A 20,486-nucleotide genomic window follows, 5' to 3' on the forward strand; every position below is an offset into this window, starting at 1 on the left:
GTTAACAAGTCTGAAAGTTTACTCTCTGCAAGTATATTCATATATCAAACATTATTTTGTAAGGTAATCTACTTTGCATTTGGCATTTTGTATTTTAGGAGGCTCGTAGGAATACTCTCATAAAAGATACCATGAGGGAACAGTGCATTCCAAATCTGGTGGAATCATGGTACCAAATATTACAAAATTATCAGTATACTAATTCTGAAGTGACGTGTCAGTGCCTTGAAGTAGTTGGGGCTTATGTCTCTTGGATAGACTTATCCCTTATAGCCAATGATAGGTAAGTATGCCTATTATTTTTATAGTATAAACTTGTAAAATACAGTATCTAAAACTCATGACTTTGAAAATGTTACAATTTTATTGTCCCATTACCAGGTTTATAAATATGCTGCTAGGTCATATGTCAATAGAAGTTCTACGGGAAGAAGCATGTGACTGTTTATTTGAAGTTGTAAATAAAGGAATGGACCCTGTTGATAAAATGAAACTAGTGGAATCTTTGTGTCAAGTATTACAGTCTGCTGGCTTTTTCAGCATTGACCAGGTTGGTAGATTTATATAAAATATTGTATGTAAAGTTGTTAGAACAAACTGGGATAGATACTAAGTTAAATATAATAATAGCTTTTTTTTCTTCTAAATGTTATAAACTCTCCTTGAGATTATAATATAAACCACTGCATCTAGCCAAAATGTTCTCAGTAGCATTCTCCTTGGAGAATGGGTTATACCAGTTCTTAAACCTGAAAGCCTGCAATTGCACATTTCTCACAAACTCTCAGGAGATGCTGACACAACTTGTTCATAGTGGAATTGAGATTTTTTGTTTTGTTTTGTTGTTTGAGATGGAGTCTCGCTCTGTTGCCCAGGCTGGAGTGCAGTGGCACAGTCTCGGCTCACTGCAACCTCCGCCTCCCAGGTTCAAGTGATTCTCCTGTCTCAGCCTTCCGAGTAGCTGAGATTACAGGTGCATGCCACTACACCTGGCAAATTTTTTACCTTTTTGGTAGAGACGGGTTTTCACCATGTTGGCCAGGCTTGTCTCGAACTCTTGACCTCAGGTAATCACCCACTTCAGCCTTCCAGAGTGCTGGGATTATAGGCATAAGCCACCGTGCCCGGCCTGGAATTTTAAATATATGATGTCATTTTAAAATTGAATCCTGTAATTAGCACTTGATTGATATTAAAGTTCAGTTTTTCCTCTTAGCTTGGGCAGGCAGTTTTAAACAGAGATGTGTCTTGATTGCTTATAGGAAGAAGATGTTGACTTCCTGGCCAGATTTTCTAAGTTGGTAAATGGAATGGGACAGTCATTGATAGTTAGTTGGAGTAAATTAATTAAGAATGGGGATATTAAGAATGCTCAAGAGGCACTACAAGCTATAGAAACAAAAGTGGCACTGATGTTGCAGCTACTAATTCATGAGGATGATGATATTTCTTCTAATATTATTGGATTTTGTTACGATTATCTTCATATTTTGAAACAGGTAAGTTTTTGTTTTATTCTTTTTGCTCAATACATAATACAAAGGAGCCATGGAGAAGTGGAAAATATGGAAAAATTAAAAATGAGAAAATACCCATAATTCTACTACCTAAAGATATTTACTGTTAAATACTAATGTACTTCCATCTTAAAAAAAAAAGAATTGGCCAGAAAATAGTTTCAGGTTCTGAATTCAGTAGACTAACCAGCTTCAGAGGTAGTTATAGGTTTAGGTTATTTTTTTATTTTGAACCTGTCTTTATTTGTGAATACAGTTGAAATTTTCATAAGCATGGTTTGTTATTTTAATTTACATATACATCATTCATTTCTCATAAACAATTTTTTTTTTCTTTTTTGAGACGGAGTTTTGCTGTGTTGCCCAGGCTGGAGTGCAATGGCGTGATCTCAGCTCACCACAGCCTCCACCTCCCAGGTTCAAGCGATTTTCCTGCCTCAACCTCCCAAGTACCTGGGATTACAGGCATGCACCACCACGCCCAACTGGTTTTGTACTTTTAGTAGAGACAGGGTTTCTCCATGTTGGTCAGGCTGGTCTTGAACTCCCTACCTCGGGTGATCTGCCCACCTCAGCCTCCCAAAGTGCTAGGATTACAGGTGTGAGCCATCACGCACGGCAACAATTTTTTACAATTAAAGTTTCCCCCACTTCCAGAAAGAACTTGTAGGTGGTGTTAGTCTCCATATTATAGCATTTAGCAATTAAAATAATTAGTAACTTATCAATATGACATTAGATGAAAGCCGTTTCTGTATATTTACTTTGAATTAATTGAATCAAGTCCAACTTAAAATACGTTCCCAAATGACTTTAGTTTCTGTTTTATTGTAGTAAACATAACATGTATCTTTATGTATACTTTAAGAAATTTTATGCAGTGTGGAAAGGTATGATCACTATTGGTAATTCCATTGTATATCTCTTAATGGTTTTGTAGGCTTGTTTTGCTTTGTTTAAAAACCTTTGCAGAATATGTTGTAGGTGTCTTTGTCTACATGTCAAGTTTCTTACTTAGAAGTGGCATTACTTAATCTTAGGTTAGGTACATTTTAAATACAGGCAGCTGCTGCTAAACTGCCCTCCAAAAAAGTTGTGTGCATGTTTTCAAAGATCTTAATTGATTAGAGGCCAGGCATAATGGCTGTCACCTGTAATCCCAGCACTTGGTAAGGCTGAGGCGGGAGGATTATTTGAGGCCAGGAGTTTGAGACCAGCCTGGGCAACATAGGAAGACTCCATTTCTATAAATAATAAAAAGAAAACCAGCCAAGTGTGGTGGCACACGCCTGTGGTCCCAGCTAACTTGGGAAGTTGAGGTGGGAGGACCTCTTGAGCCAGGGAGTTGGAGGTTGCAGTGAGCCATGACTGCGCCACTGCACTCCAGCCTGGGCAACAGAGCAAGACCTTGTCTCAAAAAAAAAACAAACCAGGTCTTAATTGATTAGAAAAATGTTCTGATATGCAGGTATAACTTTAGAAAACCTAATAAGTTATTGCTTACTTTTTAACAGCTTACAGTGCTCTCGGATCAGCAAAAAGCTAATGTAGAGGTAATTGACTTTATGCTTCTTTTAGACCAATGATAGATTTTTAGTCTGTAATTTGCCTTGAAATGTAGCTTAATTTCAAATTATATCAAATTAGGAGACTGACAAAAACTCTTTTATTCTTAGGCAATCATGTTGGCCGTTATGAAAAAATTGACTTACGATGAAGAATATAACTTTGAAAATGAGGTAAGAATTTTTTTTTGTTGAGGAGAAAGGAGTTTTAATTTTATTATTATATCAAATTAATATTTCAAGTTCTTATTGTTTCGGGGCCCTTTACATGAAGTTCTTGAAAAATTAGTCTGTTTATATTGACACCAACCTTGGGTGAAATTAATAGAAGCCTCTTAATCCTTCATTTTTGATATTTTATCCATTAACAACCACCCCACCCCTCCTTTTTTTTGCTTTGAGACAGAGTCTCACTCTGTCACCCAGGCTGGAGTGCAGTGGTGCCATCTCAGCTCACTGCAACCTCTGCCTCCTGGGTTCAAGTGATTCTTGTGCCTCAGCCACCTTAGTAGCTGGGATTACAGGCATGTGCCACCATGCCCAGCTAATTCCTGTATTTTTAGTAGAGACGGGGTTTCACCATGTTGGCCAAGTTGGTCTTGAACTCCTGGCCTCAAGTGATCTGCCTGCCTCAGCCTCCCAAAGTGTTGGGATTACAGGTGTGAGCCACTGCACCTGTCCTGTTAACAGCCCTTTTACAAATACTCTGTAGCACTGAACATAGTAAAATATTGATAATATTATTGGTGATCATATTTCACTTTATATTTTATAAGAGTGATGAACTCCAGTCACAAGACTGTGTTGGCAGAGTGGAAATGAGGCGCTCTAGACTTGTTCCAGTTAAAGGTCTTTTTCAAGATTGTGAGTGGGTCAGCTTCCCATCAAACAAGGGCCACTGGTGCTTTCTAGGTATTCAGTCATGGTATTTGCTGCTAAGCTTTGTTCTAAAGTGTTATATTCCTCCACCTCAGGCATTCAAAAACTTAGGGTTGTAAAAGGATAATAGTGGTGCTGACCAACACACTGCGCACCAGCGATGTGCCAGGCTCCTAACATTTAATATCTCCAGTTATACCATATTATTACCACTTTTTACAGTGGATATTGACTTACAAGAATAAATAAGGTGCAAAGAATTCAAAGCCCATTCTAGTGCTAGACTATTGTCTTTAACCTTCTTAGACTATTTCTGGCTCTAGGCTTTTGAGGCCTACGGCTTTGTGCAAAAATACTTATTTGTGAGCTGGAGGGGAGAAGTTATTAAGCATAAGTTTTTCTATATAAATAGTGACAAAAAATAAAAGTATGAAATGTGTAAATGTGGAAAAATACAGGAGAACTGGATATTTACATGAATTTTAAGGTCTTTTAAGTTTTTTATTTTTATTATTATACTTTAAGTTTTGGGGTACACGTGCAGAACGTGCAGGTTTGTTACATAGGTATACATGTGCCATGGTGGTTTGCTGTGCCGATCAACCCATAAGTTTTTTGAATGAGGATTTTAACCTGTATCATAGGGTGAAGATGAAGCCATGTTTGTAGAATATAGAAAACAACTGAAGTTACTGTTGGACAGGCTTGCTCAAGTTTCACCAGAGTTACTACTGGCCTCTGTTCGCAGAGTTTTTACTTCTACACTGCAGTAAGTTTGTCATTACTTTTGTAACAAGCCTCCTTCTTTCTTTTGCTCTTTGATATGGGTCAAAATAAATGATTCATATGACTTATTAATCCATGTTACTTATTGAGATCTTATGTGTATCTCTGGAAACAGTGCACTTCTTGATTTATCTTGATCCTTTCTACCTTTGTGATATATCGCCTGGGAAAGTTAACAATTGCTATGACTTTTTAATAATTAAAAAGGCTTTTGTTGGTGTCTTACCCTGTGCATAATTCGCTGTATGAAAAATTTATCTTTAAATCTCACTGACATATTATACCTTGGTAGGAATTGGCAGACTACACGGTTTATGGAAGTTGAAGTAGCAATAAGATTGCTGTATATGTTGGCAGAAGCTCTTCCAGTATCTCATGGTGCTCACTTCTCAGGTGATGTTTCAAAAGCTAGTGCTTTGCAGGATATGATGCGAACTGTAAGTATACTGAAGATAATTTTGACCATAAATTTCTGTTTTCAGTATAAGCTAATGGGAGTTCCTTATTGTTAGAGCTTAGTATATGTTAATACTGGGGTGTTTTGATGTTGCAATAAATAAGAAGAGGTTTCCTAACTTTTTCCTGCTCTAGCTGGTAACATCAGGAGTCAGTTCCTATCAGCATACATCTGTGACGTTGGAGTTCTTCGAAACTGTTGTTAGATATGAAAAGTTTTTCACAGTTGAACCTCAGCACATTCCATGTGTACTAGTAAGTACTCTGGATTTTTGTTACTTTCCATGGATTTCAGCTAATGACTCGATAGTATAGTATTGTATTTTTCTGTCTATAACTTTTCTCAGAATCAAAACCTCTCAGAAATGCTTGGCACACACTGAAAGTAACCCCTCCTCCATTTCTTTTAAATGGATAGTTTGTGCCCAATTAGTCAGCTAAAACAAGTTCTCAAGAGACTGTTTGTGTGTAGTTTAGAATTACTCGTACATTTCCTAGTCCATGCCTTTTAGGAGCTAAGAAGTAAAATTTGGTGTGAACAAAAATGTGGCAGGACAATATCAACAAAACCCTTGAAAAAGTGCAGAAATAGTAAAAGTGTCTCCTTCTTTAGATGGCTTTCTTAGATCACAGAGGTCTGCGGCATTCCAGTGCAAAAGTTCGGAGCAGAACGGCTTACCTGTTTTCTAGATTTGTCAAATCTCTCAAGTAAGTATAAAATTGCAGCTATTATGTTTAGTTATTTTTTAAGTTACTGGATAGATGTAAAACAATAGTAAAGACATGGAATCAACCTAGGTGCCCATCAGTGGTGGATTAGGCCAGGTATGGTGGCTCATGCCTATAATCCCAACACTCTGGGAGGCCGATCACGAGGTCAGGAGTTGGAGACCAGCCTGGCCAACATGGTGAAACCCCATCTCTACTAAAGATACAAAAAATTAGCTAGGCGTGGTGGCGGGTGCCTGTAATCCCAGCTACTCAGGAGGCTGAGGCAGGAGAATCGCTTGAACCTGGGAGGTGGAGGTTGCAGTGAGCCAAGATCGCACCATTGCACGCCAGCCTGGGTGACAGGGTGAGACTCAGTCTCAAAAAAAAAAGAAAGAAAATGTAGTACACATACACTATGAAATACTAAACAGCCATAACAAAGAACAAAATCATGTCCTTTACAGCAACATGGATGCAGCTGGAGGCCTTTAATCTAAGCAAATTAATGCAGAAACAGAAAAATCCCACATGTTCTCACTTATAAGTGAGAGCTAAATCTTGGGTGCACACAGATATAAAACTGGGAAGAAAAGACACTTGGGACTCCAAAATGAGGGAGTGGGGCAAGTGCTGAAAAACTTCTTATTGGGTACTGTGTTCAATATCTGGGCAATGGGATTGGATCAATAGAAGCGCAAACCTCAGCATCCCATGATATACCCATGTAACAAACCTCCATATGTACCCCCTGAATTTAAAATGAAGATGGAGGCCTGGCGCGGTGGCCCATGCCTGTAATCCCAGCACTTTGGGAGGCTGAGGCGGGTGGATCACCTAAGATCAGGAGTTTGAGACTAGCCTGGCCAACATGATAAAACCCGGTCTCTACTAAAAATACAGAAAATTAGCCGGGCGTGGTGGTAGGCACCTGTAATCCCAGCTAACAGGAGGCTGAGGCAGCTTCTGGAGGAGGCTGAGGCAGGAGAATCACTTGAACCCAGGAGGCAAAATTTGCAGTGAGCAGAGATCGTGCCATTGCACTCCAGCCTGGGCGACAAGAGTGAAACTCTGTCTCAAAAAAATAAAATGAAGATGGAAATAAAAAAAAAAGTAGACATATAAATTATTTTCTAAGAGCCTATGGTAGATTTGGTTTTTCCTGTTCAAGTCAAGTCATGCTTTGTCAGGTCAGGTGGATGTCCCCCCGACCTTTTTTTTTTTTTTTTTCAGACGGAGTTTCGTTCTTGTTGCCCAGGCTGGAGTACAATGGCATGATCTTGACTCACTGCAACCTCTGCCTCCTGGGTTGAAGCGATTCTCCTGCCTCAGCCTACTGAGTAGCCAGGATTACAGGTGTCCATCACCACACCCGGCTAATTTTTTGTATTTTTAGTAGAGATGGGGCTTCACCATGTTGGTCAGGCTGGTCTTGAACTCCTGACCTGAGATGATCCACCCTCTTCAGCCTCCCAAAGTGCTGGTATTACAGGGCATGAGCCACCGCACCCAGCCCCCATTTTATGTTGCCACTTCCTTTCCTGCTCATCAGCCAAGTACTTAGTTCAATACTAAAAGTTTTCATTGTTTTTTGTTGTTATTTTTTTGAGACAGGGTCTCATGCTGTCGCCTAGTCTGGAGTGTAGTGGCTGGATCCCAGTTCACTGCAACCTCAACCTCCTCAGGCTCAGGTGATCTTCCCACCTCAGCCCCCTGAGCACCTGGGACTACAGGTGTGTGACGATGGCCGGCTAATTTTTGTATTTTTTGTAGAATCGGTCTCACCACATTGCCCAGGCTGGTCTCAAATTCTTCAGCTCAGTCTTCCCACCTCGGCCTCCCAAAGTGTTGGGATTACAGAAATGAGCCACTGCACCTGGCCTGTATTATTCTTTACTAGTACCATTTTTTGGGAATGAAAACTACTCCTTATTAGGCTTATAAGATTGTAAGTCATTTTGACAATCTTATCACTAAATAGCAGATAAAGGTAATTTTTAAAAATTAACCATAGCTAGTCTTAATCAGAAGTGACTAGCCTACAACTGAACTTTTTTTTAGTTCTGTCTTAAAGGGGGAATTTGGTATTTTAGCACTGTTTTGAGCACTGTTATTAATTGTGATTTCCTTTTTCTATTTTTCAGTAAGCAAATGAATCCTTTCATTGAGGATATTTTGAATAGAATACAAGATTTATTAGAGCTTTCTCCACCTGTAAGTATCTGTCTCTTTAAGATATTTTACCCAGAATTCATTGAAGCCACACATGCCATTAGCCTTGCCTTTGTGGGCATTTAAAAAAAAAACTGGTGGTGGAGGGAAGTGTATGTGCAAAGATTAGTTCTATTTACCAAAATTCTGTTGACATAGTAAACAAAACATAGTAATAGGAATCAAGAGTTGACAATCAATTTGGCAGCATGGGGTATGTTGTTAAAATGTTGAAGCATTTTATGAAGAAGAAAAAAATTCATTAAAGATGAGCTTGCTGTTAAGTTAAAATGAAAAGTATATTAAAAATTTTAAAAGCCGAAAGAAAATAAAAATTAAGAAAAAAATTCAACTTCTAAATTATTCTGTTTAATCCTATAATTGTATTAGCCATTTTTAGCAGCTGCTACTGGTAGAGCGAAGGTTTTCCCTGTCATTTCAGCTTAGGGTAAAAAAAAAAAAAATTAAGTGCTAATCAATCTGAATATTTTGGTGTTGGAATTGGGCCATAATCCCAACTGTTAAAATCCTGAAATCCTAAAAACCACAATTCCAAAAGATCAAAATCTTAAAAATATAATCCTGGAAAAAGTAATTTTAAAAAATTATTTGAAAGATATTGCTTTACATTTTTAAAAGGGAATGTATTTGAGAAACATGTAAAAACATGACAGCACTTCATAGGCCACTTTACACAATAAAATAGGCAATAATAACATGCTTTTGCAAGCATAAACAGTTATAAAAATGACAGTTACATGTGTAAAACAGGAGCAGACAAACTGTATTCATAAATCAGAAAGCATTTAAAATGTGTAAGTGCATATCACTATGGTTAGTAATTGTGTGCCATTCTGCTTTATAACTGCGCTCATCTGAAGTAACCATGACAGACAACCTAAGTCTTGAGGAAATTGATAAAAAACGGCAATGGGTCACTACAACATATGCAGTCACCCAAAGAACTGAGATCACAAGAAATTTTATGTTTCACAGATGTAGATGTACAGAACGGACCTTTCTTGTGTACATGCAGTGTTTACACACACAGTTAATGCTGTGTGTAATGTACTTTTGCAGAGTCAAATTTCTGATGTTCAAGGCAGCAGAAGAAAAGTCTATCCAGCTTTCAGAGAGAGACTAATTCGCCTTATGTATTTGTTCTCTCAGAGCCCCTGGTCAATTGGATGGTGCCCGCCAACACTGAGGGCAGGTCTTCCCCACCTAGTCTACTTGGACTAACTAATCTTTCTTGGAAACACCCTCACAGACACATGCAAAATAATGCTTTACTGTGTATTGTTACTTAATTATTTAAAAGAAGTGTAGCACTCTAGTACTTTTTTTTTTTTTTTTTTTTGAGACAGAGTCTTGGCTCTGTCGCCCAGACTGGAATGCAGTGGCATGGTCTTGGCTCACTACAACTCCACCTATCAGGTTCAAGCAGTTCTCCTGCCTCAGCCTCCCGAGTAGCTGGGACTACAGGTGTGCCACCACACCAGTTAATTTTTGTATTTTTAGTAGAGACAGGGTTTCACCATGTTGGCCAGGCTGGTCACGAACTCCTGACCTCAGGTGATCCACCCACCTCGGCCTCCCAAAGTGCTAGGATTATAGGCATGAACCACCACATGCAGCCTAGCCTCATAACAATCTTATAAATAAGATCTTTACAAAAGAAAACAAGTTAGAAAGCTAACTTTAATAATTATCTTACATGATCATTTATAGAGTCTTGTCAGGGCTGGAATTAGAACCATGATCTGTTGACCTCTAATTTAGTTTTCTTTTCATTCTATGGTCCTGGGAGAAAATTTGTCTTTATAAGTATTTGATATATGAGTTGGTGTGATAGATTACATTTCCTGTTCATAATGCACTTTTTCTCATTAAATGAGGGGAACTCAAAAAATAAAAGCTTTAATAAGACTGAATTTCATTCTAGGAGAATGGCCACCAGTCCTTACTGAGCAGCGATGATCAACTTTTTATTTATGAGACAGCTGGAGTGCTGATTGTTAATAGTGAATACCCGGCAGAAAGGAAACAAGCCTTAATGAGGAATCTGTTGACTCCACTAATGGAGAAGTTTAAAATTCTGTTAGAAAAGTTGATGCTGGCACAAGATGAAGAAAGGCAAGCCTCTCTAGCAGACTGTCTCAACCATGCTGTTGGATTTGCAAGGTAAGCGTGATCACAGTTAAAATTATAAAGTCCATGTATCTACACAGACAGAACCATTTGTTTGGTGGGCACACACATGTGTGTTTCCACAGTTGGATAATCCAGAGAATTGTCTAAATCTTTGTCCTCCACATCCAGTCAGTTAGATTTAGTTGAAGAAGGGGATAGGTTACATACCATTTACATTTTTGCCTTGACAACTGTAAATCTTTAACTCCTCTGACTTCTTTGGTATAAATGGGTTGTGTGTTTAAGAGGATCAGCTGAAGTGTTAATATACCAAATATATATTGGGACAGGACATCTTTGGTTAGTCTTGGTTACCTTAAAGAGAAGAGCGTGAGGTTTCTCTTCAGTTGTATTGTGTCCTGAAGATCAGCCAAGCAGCTGTTTTTTCCCCCTCTACCCATACTTTTTGTCGACAAACAACAGCATGAAAGTTGTAAAGATTGCTAATTAGAAGTTAAATTGTTCTATATTTAAGAACAAGAGCTAGATATTAGAGAGGTTGTATAAAGAATTCTGAAGATGGTTTTCTAAATTTAAATGGGTAGTTTGCAGGTTACCTAGTACAGGCCTAGTCATAATAAGTGGATTTATGTTCTCTTTTTTGTCCACTTTGTCAATAGGATTTTTCTTTTTTTTGGGAGACACAGTCTCGCTTTGTCACTCAGGCTGGAGTGCAGTGTTGTGATCTCAGCTCACTGCAACCTCCGCCTCCCAGGCTCAAGCAATTCTTGTGCCTGAGCCTCCAAGTAGCTGGGATTGCAGGCATGTGCCACCACACCCAGCTAATTTTTCTATTTTTAGTAAAAACGGGTTTTCACCATGTTGTCCAGACTGGTCTTGAACTCCTGGCCTCAAGTGATTTGCCTGCCTCAGCCTCCCAAGCCTCAGCCTCCCAAAGTGGTGGAACTAGAAGCATGAGCCACAATACCCAGCCCAGTCAATAGGATTTTAATAAAACATTTAGGTAGACTCACATTAGAAGGATTATATTAACTACATGTCATTCATTTAAGTTAATTTGAGCTCTTTTGTTCTGGAAAGATCATTGGAAGCAGTAGTTTACAAATAGCTATATTAGCTAAAGATGGAAGTAATTGTGATGTGGAAAATAAAGGTCTGGTTATTTAGTTTTGTTAATTTGTAATTTGTTGTGCCTTGCTTTTGAATACTCCATAACACTTTTAAAGAATAAAGTTGCATCTGATTGCCTGATTTTTGCTTATATAGTCGAACCAGTAAAGCTTTCAGCAACAAACAGACTGTGAAACAATGTGGCTGTTCCGAAGTTTATCTGGACTGTTTACAGACATTCTTGCCAGCCCTCAGTTGTCCCTTACAAAAGGATATTCTCAGAAGTGGAGTCCGTACTTTCCTTCATCGAATGATTATTTGCCTGGAGGAAGAAGTTCTTCCGTTCATTCCATCTGCTTCAGAACATATGCTCAAAGATTGTGAAGCAAAAGATCTCCAGGAGTTCATTCCTCTTATCAACCAGATTACGGCCAAATTCAAGGTACTGCAGACCTTCAGAGCTCTGAAAATCTCTTGAAGATCAGATGTATTTATCTTCAGACATGTTTCGGATTTTGCCCTTGGGTTTCTTTTTTTTTGCTTTTAATGAATTACTTAAGAGCCTCATGGATCATATGTATTTTTATCATCTGTAGTGTCTGGCACATTGCCTGATACGTAGGTCATGCTTAATAGATGTTTGAATATAAACAGACCCTAACCGCTTTGTGTAGCAAAAGAAAACTAGTCTGCTGTTTTAGAAGAGCATATAAAACCAGTACACTGAGTACTAAATGTCTAAAGAAATAAGCACCATAATTTGGGTACCCAAGTAAGAGTTAAGAGTAATTCAATGTATTAAAGTCAGTTTCCTGTAGGACATTTAAGCTGGCTAATAAAAGTGGTTAATACTTACATAGTACTTCTTTTTTCCTTTTTTCTTTTTTCTTTTTTTTAAATGGAGACAGTCTCACTCTGTCACATAGGCTGGAGTGCAGTGGCACGGTCACAACTCACTGCAACCTCCACCTCCCAGGTTCAAGCAATTTTTGTGCCTCAGCCTCCTGAGTAGCTGGAACTATAGGTGCATGCACCACACCAGGCTAATATTTTGTACTTTTAGTAGAGACAGCGTTTCCCCATGTTGGCCAGGCTAATCTCGAACTCCTGATGTCTCAAGTGATCCTCCTGCCTCGGCCTCCATAAGTGCTAGGATTACAGGCATAAGCCACCACACCTGGCCACTTACGTAGTACTTTCTATGTTCAAAATCTGTTCTAAGCATTTTTTGTACATTTACTCATTTGATCTTCATACCCACCCTAGAAGACAGGGATTTTATGTTATAGTTGAGGAAACTGAGGCATGGAGAAGTTAAGGGATTTGCCCAAGAGTTCATAAAACTCAAGAGTTCATTTGTAAGCAAGTATTGAGAACATGCTATTAAACAATGTTTTTTACCTTTGTTCAAAAAAAAGAAAAACCCTAAGAGTTTAATCATATAAACTGATTTGTAGTTTAGCAAAACAATTCATTTTTTGAGAATTTAATTTTGAAAATATTCCATGGCAATATTGTGAAATATGTCTGACTATTATTTTAACCTAAATCTCAAACTGTAGGAAAGGGTTTAAATTTAATGATCTTGAGTCTTTTAGTAATATTGTTTAAGGTTTTTTTCCCCCTCTTGAAATGGAATCTTGCTCTGTTGCCCAGGCTGGAGTGCAGTGGTACGATCCCGACTCACTGCAACCTCCACCTCTCAGGTTTAAGCAGTTCCCCTGCGTCAGCCTCCTGAGTAGCTTGGACTGGTACTACAGGCGTGCGCCACTACACCCAGCTAATTTTTGTATTTTTAGTAGAGATGGGGTTTCACCATGTTGGGCAGACTGGCCTTGAACTCCTGACCTCAGGTGATTCACCCGCCTTAGCCTCCCAAAGTGCTGGGATTACAGGTGTGAGCCACTGCGTCTGGCCTAGTAATGTTTATGTTATATAGATTTTATCTTAAAATTGATATTTGCTAACTGAATTATGTACGCATGCATCCTAAATAGAAAAGAAAGGCTTTATGTGAAATAGTTTTTTATAAGTTGTATATTAATATTGTTACTAATTTCCGAAGTAATGATTGTTTATCTTCAGATACAGGTATCCCCGTTTTTACAACAGATGTTCATGCCCCTGCTTCATGCAATTTTTGAAGTGCTGCTCCGGCCAGCAGAAGAAAATGACCAGTCTGCTGCTTTAGAGAAGCAGATGTTGCGGAGGAGTTACTTTGCTTTCCTGCAAACAGTCACAGGCAGTGGGATGAGCGAAGTTATAGCAAATCAAGGTGGGGACACATGCCATATCTAATTTGTCTGCTTAAGTCTGTGTCACTGTTGTACATCTATATGACCAAGAGCAAACTGAAGTAAATACAGAAATTTTGAAGTTTGCTGTCCCATGGGAAGACAGTTTATTGTTTTCAGGGTGGGAATCGATCGCTTTTATGTAAAGCACCTAAAATTAATTTGTATTCTGTTCCTTTTTCTTTCTGCAATATTTTTTTAATTTGGTTCTTTAGCAATATAAATAACATGGTTACTTACCAGAATTGACCTGACAATTGAGTCTTTATGGCAAAATTGCCATTTTGAAATATAAAATAAATGGAGCTGTACAGATTTGTGTAGAGAATTCTGTATAGGAAATTTAGGGAACAAGATACCAGGGGCAAACTGATTTTTCATTGTTTTATTTTTTAATTTAATTTGATTTGATTTGATTTGTGAGATACGGTCTCACTCTGTTGCCCAGGCTGGAGTGCAGTGGTGTCATCACGACTCATTGCAACGTCCACCTCCTGGGCTATCCTCCCATCTCTACCTCCTGAGTAGCCAGGACCATTGGCAGTTGCCACAATGCTGGGCTTATTTTTTGTAGAGATGGGATCTCACCATGTTGCCCAGGCTGGTCAAACTCCTGGGCTCAAGCAATCTTCCTCGGCCTTGCAAAGTGCTGGAATTATAGACAGGAGCCACCGTGCCCAGCTGATTTTTCAGTGTTTAATGTTTAAACTTTAGGTGCCCAGTTAATAAAAATCAAGGGATTTGGGCAACTCTGTAAATGCTTTTTTCCCCCTTCATTTTTCCCATTCCACCTGTAAATGATTTTTGACTTGTTAATGTATATGAAAAGAGAACTTCAGGTTGCTTTCCTAGTTAATTTTGGAAATCGTTTAAACTAAAGTTTTTCTCCTCAGGTGCAGAGAATGTAGAAAGAGTGTTGGTTACTGTTATCCAAGGAGCAGTTGAATATCCAGATCCAATTGCACAGAAAACATGTTTTATCATCCTCTCAAAGTTGGTAGAACTCTGGGGTAAGATAATTTTATTTCTTTACCTTCATTTCCCAAACTCTTCCATAAAACTCTTAGACATGAAATGGAACGTAGCCCTAACAGAGAGAGAAACTGGGAGTTGGTTTTCCCTGGTGATGAATTAATTGACTTACGTTTATATATAAGATGAAAATTTGAATTCTCTTGACAGGAGGTAAAGATGGACCAGTGGGATTTGCTGATTTTGTTTATAAGCACATTGTCCCCGCATGTTTCCTAGCACCTTTAAAACAAACCTTTGACCTGGCAGATGCACAAACAGTATTGGTAAGCACCTAGGAATCTTTGTTTACCTTGTGTAGCTCTCATATATTCCCAATTTCTTCTTTAATGCCAGGTTGATTATATTATGTTTCATTGATTTTTTTTTTTTAATTTAGTGATTTCAGATCAGGGTCCTTTTTTTAAAGATTTATGATACCTTCTGGAGTTTTTATGAATTCTTATTGAATCCCAGTGCTACTGCTGAATTTTACAAATTCTACTCCTTCAACTTTAACACCTGACTTTTTCTAGGACCGTGAAAGGGCATATGTGACAAACATTCTTTCCAGCTTGAGTATTAGTTTCCGACTACTACTTTAATTCTAAAACTTGTACCTAGTGGTTTTCCCTAATCATTAAGAGCATGAAATGGCAACTTGATCCTCCTTGTATGATAGTTTCCCAAAATCTAATTTTCACAATACTTAATGTCAATTTCCGCTTTCTCACTTTCCCACAACCTGGTAAAAGCCAGATTTCATAATTGTAATTTACTACGTTAAAGCAACAGTTTGTATTTTTCTGTTTTCTTTCTTTTTTTACTTCAACCCACTTAGTCCACCTGCCTGTTACCTTTCCTTCCTCTATCCCTTCTCTGGAGTTAAATATTTCTCTGGAAATATTTATTTGAATTTGAATTTCCCTGGCAGTGGCCAGGGTAGTAAAGAGAAGAGCTGGATCACTAAACAAGAATTGAATACATAGAAATTCTTAAACTTGTTTTTCACAGGCTTTATCTGAGTGTGCAGTGACACTGAAAACAATTCATCTCAAACGGGTAAGCCTTTTAGTCCATGCCCCTTCATTTTCATCTCACATGTGGTATTATTATCTTGTTCTTGAAAGATGTATCTTGTGTAAAATTTAACTTTTGTTTTGACTTTTTGGATGTGGGGAAGGGGGATGAATGAAAGTAGCAGTATCCATTTATTGTCCTTCATGTTTTGGGTAACATGTTTTGGTTTGACTAAGGATGTGAAAAATCTTAGCCAGAATTTCAAAATTCAGTTTTCACGATCTTGTAGGCTTCTTCACTACCAGATTTTTTATTTTATTTTTATTTTTATTTATTTTTTTGAGACTGAGTTTTGCTTTTGTTGCCCAGGCTGGAGGGCAGTGTCATGATCTCGGCTCACTGAGACCTCTGCCTCCCAGATTCAAGCAATTCTCCTGCCTCAGCCTCCTGAGTAGCTGGAATTACAGGCACCCGCCACCATGCCCGGCTAATTTTTATATTGTTAGTAGAAACAGGGTTTCACCATGTTGGCCAGGGTGGTCTCGAACTCCTGACCTCAAGTGATCCGCCTGCCTTGGCCTCCCAAAGTGCTGGGATTACAGGCGTGAGCCACTGCGCCCGGCCTATTTTTTATTTATTTACAGGGTCTCACTTTGTCACTCAGGTTGGAATGCAATGGTACAATCTGGGGTCACTGCAACCTCCACCTCCTGGAGGCTCAACCGATCTTCCCATCTCAGTCTCCAGAGTAGCTGGGACCACACAGGTGCATGCTACCACACCCGGCTAATTTTTATATTTCTTGTAGAGACAGGGTTTCACCATGTTGGCCAGGCTGGTATTGAACTCCTGACCTCAAGTTGATCTGCCCACCATGGCATCCAAAAGTGCTGAGATTATAGGCGTGAGCCACTGTGCCCAGCCTTAGTTATTTTTTTAATATATATTTTACTTTATTTTTTGTGGTAGGTTCTCCCTGTGTTACCCAGGCTGGAGTGCAGTGGCATGATCTCAGCTCATTGCAGACCCCACCTCCCAGGCTCAAGTACTCTTCCCACTTCAGCCTCCTGAATAGCTGGGAGTACAGGCGCACGCCACCCCACCTGGCTAATTTTTGCGGTTTTTATAGAGACCAGGTCTCACCATTGTGCCTAGACTGGTCTTGAACTCCTGGGCTCAAACATTTCTCCTGCCTTGGCTTCCCAAAATGCTGGTATTACACCATGCCCAGCTGATTCTGGGTATTTGTAAATAACTGGAATTGGTTGCCAACATTTAAAAATCTCAGATACTTTTTTTTAACCAAAAATTCTTCCCTCCAGCCTCTCTCAAAGCCATAGAATGCCAGCACGGGACTGTTATTGCCACATAGCTACAGCCAGCTAAAGAGCAGTAGTTGCCCTCACCCCCTAAAAAGAACATGAGCTTTTGCTTAGTGGTCTCCATTCAGCTGTGCACCCATTTGAATTTGATTTTTTGATTCTGATAGAGACTTGAAGTGTTTTCAATTCAGCAGCATTTCTTCTATACTTGCTACCTGCTAGGGTGGGGTAGGTATGTGTTTAGGGACAGCAGGGGAACTGTATAAAGGTAAATAAAGCATCCCCCGATACTCGGGAGCTCAGAATCAAGGGAGACCAAAACATAAAAAACTCCAGTGGGTTAAGTACTTTAGTGGAGATACATAAAATATTGTGGAACTAAAGCTGAATGGGCAGTTTTGCCTGAGGGGGCAATCTAAGCAAGCTATAGGAAAGAGGTGATATTTTTGATGGCCCTTAAATGTAGATTGATGGGACTAATAGGGAGCTGGCATTCTGGGCAAAGTTAAGTAGGTGTACAAAGACAGATTAGATTAGATGTCGCATGGTAGGTTTGGTGGGAAGTTATAGACTTACTTCTGTTTAGCTAAAGTATAGAGGCAGAAGTGATAGCTAAAAAATAAGATGAGACTAGATAGATAAAAGCCTTGTGTTACATGTGTAAAGTCAGGAAGTCAGTAGGCAGTGGGTTTGTAATTTAGGAGGGAAAGTGTTTGGAACAATGGGTCTGAAGCAGTTAGGATTAAATACTGATTTTGGAGTCCTCAGTCAAAGTAAAGCCATAGGAATGACTGAGACTTTCTAAGACCAGAACAGAAAGAACTTTGGCTCAAGCAAGAGTCAACAGAAAGGTAGAAGTAGAACCAGATAGTCAGGTGTGGTGGTGCACGCCTGTAATCCCAACTACTTGGCAGGCTGAGGCACAAGAATCGCTTGAACCCAGGAAGTGAGGTTGCAGTGAGCTGAGATCGTGGCACTGCACTCCAGCCTGGGCAACCGAGCGAGACTGTCTCAAAAAACAAAAACAGAACAAAATGAAAAAGCAGAACCAGAGGTAGGAGCATTATGAAAAGATAAGGGAAGACAGTCTCAAGAGAGGAGATTGGATGGCGTTGTTTGGATGCTAAACAGTCAAGGTGGATGTGGATGAAGGATGAAAGGAAACAGTAAGGATGGTATTTCTACTTCAGAAGTATTTGTTTTATCCATAGAAGTCTTAATTTAAACATACAGTATTGAGTCAAACAATATTATATTTTAAAGTGTTTTGCTTCAGAAAACAAAAAAAAGTTTTGCTTCCTTGTTCTTTTTTCTCATTCTTTTGACTGACTTGAGGTTTAAGTTTACTTTCCCTGATTCAAAACAAACAAAACTACACTCTTTTAAAGTGGTAACTGTGAGGTTACAAAGTGATGAACATTGCATAGGAAGCAAGCACAGATAGGGTAGACATAAGAAAAAGATCAGAAGGAAAGTAGGAGGGATCTGGGAAACAGTGCAGGGTTACTGCCTCTCAGTTACAGACAGGTTTCCTCTGATGGGTCATTAAACTGTGACCTAGATCCAAGGTGGAGGAGGAAACATAAATCCTTTGATTCAGAAGCACTAATGTTAAACAGGAATTCCAGGTGTTAGTGCAAGGAAGAGTACATCGAGGAGAGATACCTTGATTTTTTTTTTTTTGAGACAGAGTCTCGCTCTGTCGCCCAGGCTGGAGTGCAGTGGCATAATCTCGGCTCACTGCAGCCTACGCCTGCCAGGTTCAAGTGATTCTCCTACCTCAGCCTCCCGAGTAGCTGGGATTACAGGCATGCGCCATGACGCCCAGCTAATTTTTTTGTATTTTTGGTAGAAACAGGGTTTCGCCATGTTGGCCACACTGGTCTCGAACTCCTGACCTCAAGTGATCACCCATCTCCTCCTCCCAAAGTGCTGGGATTACAGGCATGAGCCACTCTGCACCTGGCCAAGAACCTTATTTTTCAGATGGAGAAACCGAGGCTCAGAGAGGTTAAGTAACTTGCCCAAGTGCAGCAAACCACCAGGGCACATGTATACCTATGTAACAAAACTGCACGTTCTACACATGTAACCCAGAACTTAAAGTATAATTTAAAAAAAAGTTGCCAGAGCCAGGCTTCAAACCAAGGCAGTCTGGCTCTCGAGTCTGTGTTCTTAAGCACAATACTATATTGCCTTTAAAGTGTACGTGTATTGTTCCAATTCTTTTTAAGCTTATTGATGTCAAGCAAGAAAATAGTTGTAAGTATCTTTTAATCTTCAGGGCCCAGAATGTGTTCAGTATCTTCAACAAGAATACCTGCCCTCCTTGCAAGTAGCTCCAGAAATCATTCAGGTAAGAGCTATTTCTTACCGTTGTGTAGGTGAGAGATCACAGTAGTAGCAGCCTTGCCTGTGACACTGTCGCTAGCAGAAATCAAAAATATTTTCATATTATATAAGTTGTTGCCAGTATCTCAAAATACTGTTTGTGCTTATCACCATTTTGAAATTATGAGTTACTAAGTAATATCACTACACCTTGTTACCCAATGAGTTAATAAGTCGTTACTGTTCTACCATACTTTAGTTTGATAACCATTATTCAGTATAATTGGCTTCTATCATAATCCTATGTATTATGTTTTATGCATTTTTTTAAAAAAACATTCTAAAGGAGCCTAATAGGCTTTTCCAGACTGCTGAAGGGGACCACAGCAGAGTTCTGAAGCTTTGTGCCAGGTAGTTCATTGTGTGTACACCAAGCTTATCAATGCTTAATCTGTAAATCTGAAACTATTTTAAGGAAAGTGTCTGGAAAGTTACCTTATACTTTTAAGAAGTCATTTGTATCATATTGTTTCTTGGCATATAATTTTCCAGATTTCTTGTCCAGTAGTACATGGAGTTAATGAAGTATCAAACTTGATTAAAACTAGAATTACAATCTCTTATGTAGATTCCGAAATTTGTTTCTTCATCAATAGTGTTTTTATTTTAAGAACACTTATATGAGATATACACCATCTTAACAATTTTTACGTGCACAACACAGTATTATTAATTATAGGGACAGTGATGTACCTATAAAATATAGGTGGATCTCTAGAACATATTCATCTTGCATAACTAAGACTTTATACCCATTGATTAGCAATTCCCATTTCCCACAGCCCCCATCTCCTGGAAACTACCATTCTACTCTCTGATTCTGTGAATTTGACTACTCTAGATACCTAATATAAGTGGAATCATACAGTTATCTCTCTTTTTGTGACTGGCTGTTTCACACAATGTCCTTTAGGTTCATCCATGTTGTTACATATGGCAGGATTTCCCAATTTTTTAAGGCTGAATAACAGCCATTGTATGTATATATCACATTTTCTTTATGCATTAATCCACTGATAGATTCATTTGGGCTATTTCACATTGTACATGCTACAGTTAACA

The 20,486-nt window shown here is 38.9% G+C and overlaps 1 protein-coding gene across 2 annotated transcripts in view; it reads left to right on the top strand.

The window, feature by feature from the left end:
• Positions 1 to 20,486, top strand: part of XPOT (exportin for tRNA) — a 46,676-nt gene that overhangs the window by 17,877 nt on the left and 8,313 nt on the right. Inside the window, exons 7-24 of one of the 2 annotated variants that reach the window (XM_063646465.1) lie at positions 99 to 283; positions 382 to 550; positions 1,263 to 1,499; positions 3,032 to 3,070; positions 3,194 to 3,256; positions 4,606 to 4,730; positions 5,040 to 5,184; positions 5,339 to 5,458; positions 5,817 to 5,911; positions 7,145 to 7,267; positions 8,056 to 8,125; positions 10,068 to 10,306; positions 11,543 to 11,828; positions 13,472 to 13,661; positions 14,574 to 14,690; positions 14,863 to 14,978; positions 15,706 to 15,753; positions 19,318 to 19,389. In XM_063646465.1, the coding sequence (XP_063502535.1) occupies positions 99 to 283; positions 382 to 550; positions 1,263 to 1,499; positions 3,032 to 3,070; positions 3,194 to 3,256; positions 4,606 to 4,730; positions 5,040 to 5,184; positions 5,339 to 5,458; positions 5,817 to 5,911; positions 7,145 to 7,267; positions 8,056 to 8,125; positions 10,068 to 10,306; positions 11,543 to 11,828; positions 13,472 to 13,661; positions 14,574 to 14,690; positions 14,863 to 14,978; positions 15,706 to 15,753; positions 19,318 to 19,389 (2,439 nt within the window). The remainder of the gene's footprint in view (positions 1 to 98; positions 284 to 381; positions 551 to 1,262; positions 1,500 to 3,031; positions 3,071 to 3,193; positions 3,257 to 4,605; positions 4,731 to 5,039; positions 5,185 to 5,338; positions 5,459 to 5,816; positions 5,912 to 7,144; positions 7,268 to 8,055; positions 8,126 to 10,067; positions 10,307 to 11,542; positions 11,829 to 13,471; positions 13,662 to 14,573; positions 14,691 to 14,862; positions 14,979 to 15,705; positions 15,754 to 19,317; positions 19,390 to 20,486) is intronic. The other variant, XM_054442284.2, reaches the window with a different exon arrangement.

Source organism: Pongo pygmaeus, chromosome 10 (genome assembly GCF_028885625.2).
Source record: "Pongo pygmaeus isolate AG05252 chromosome 10, NHGRI_mPonPyg2-v2.0_pri, whole genome shotgun sequence".
Taxonomy (NCBI): domain Eukaryota; kingdom Metazoa; phylum Chordata; class Mammalia; order Primates; family Hominidae; genus Pongo; species Pongo pygmaeus.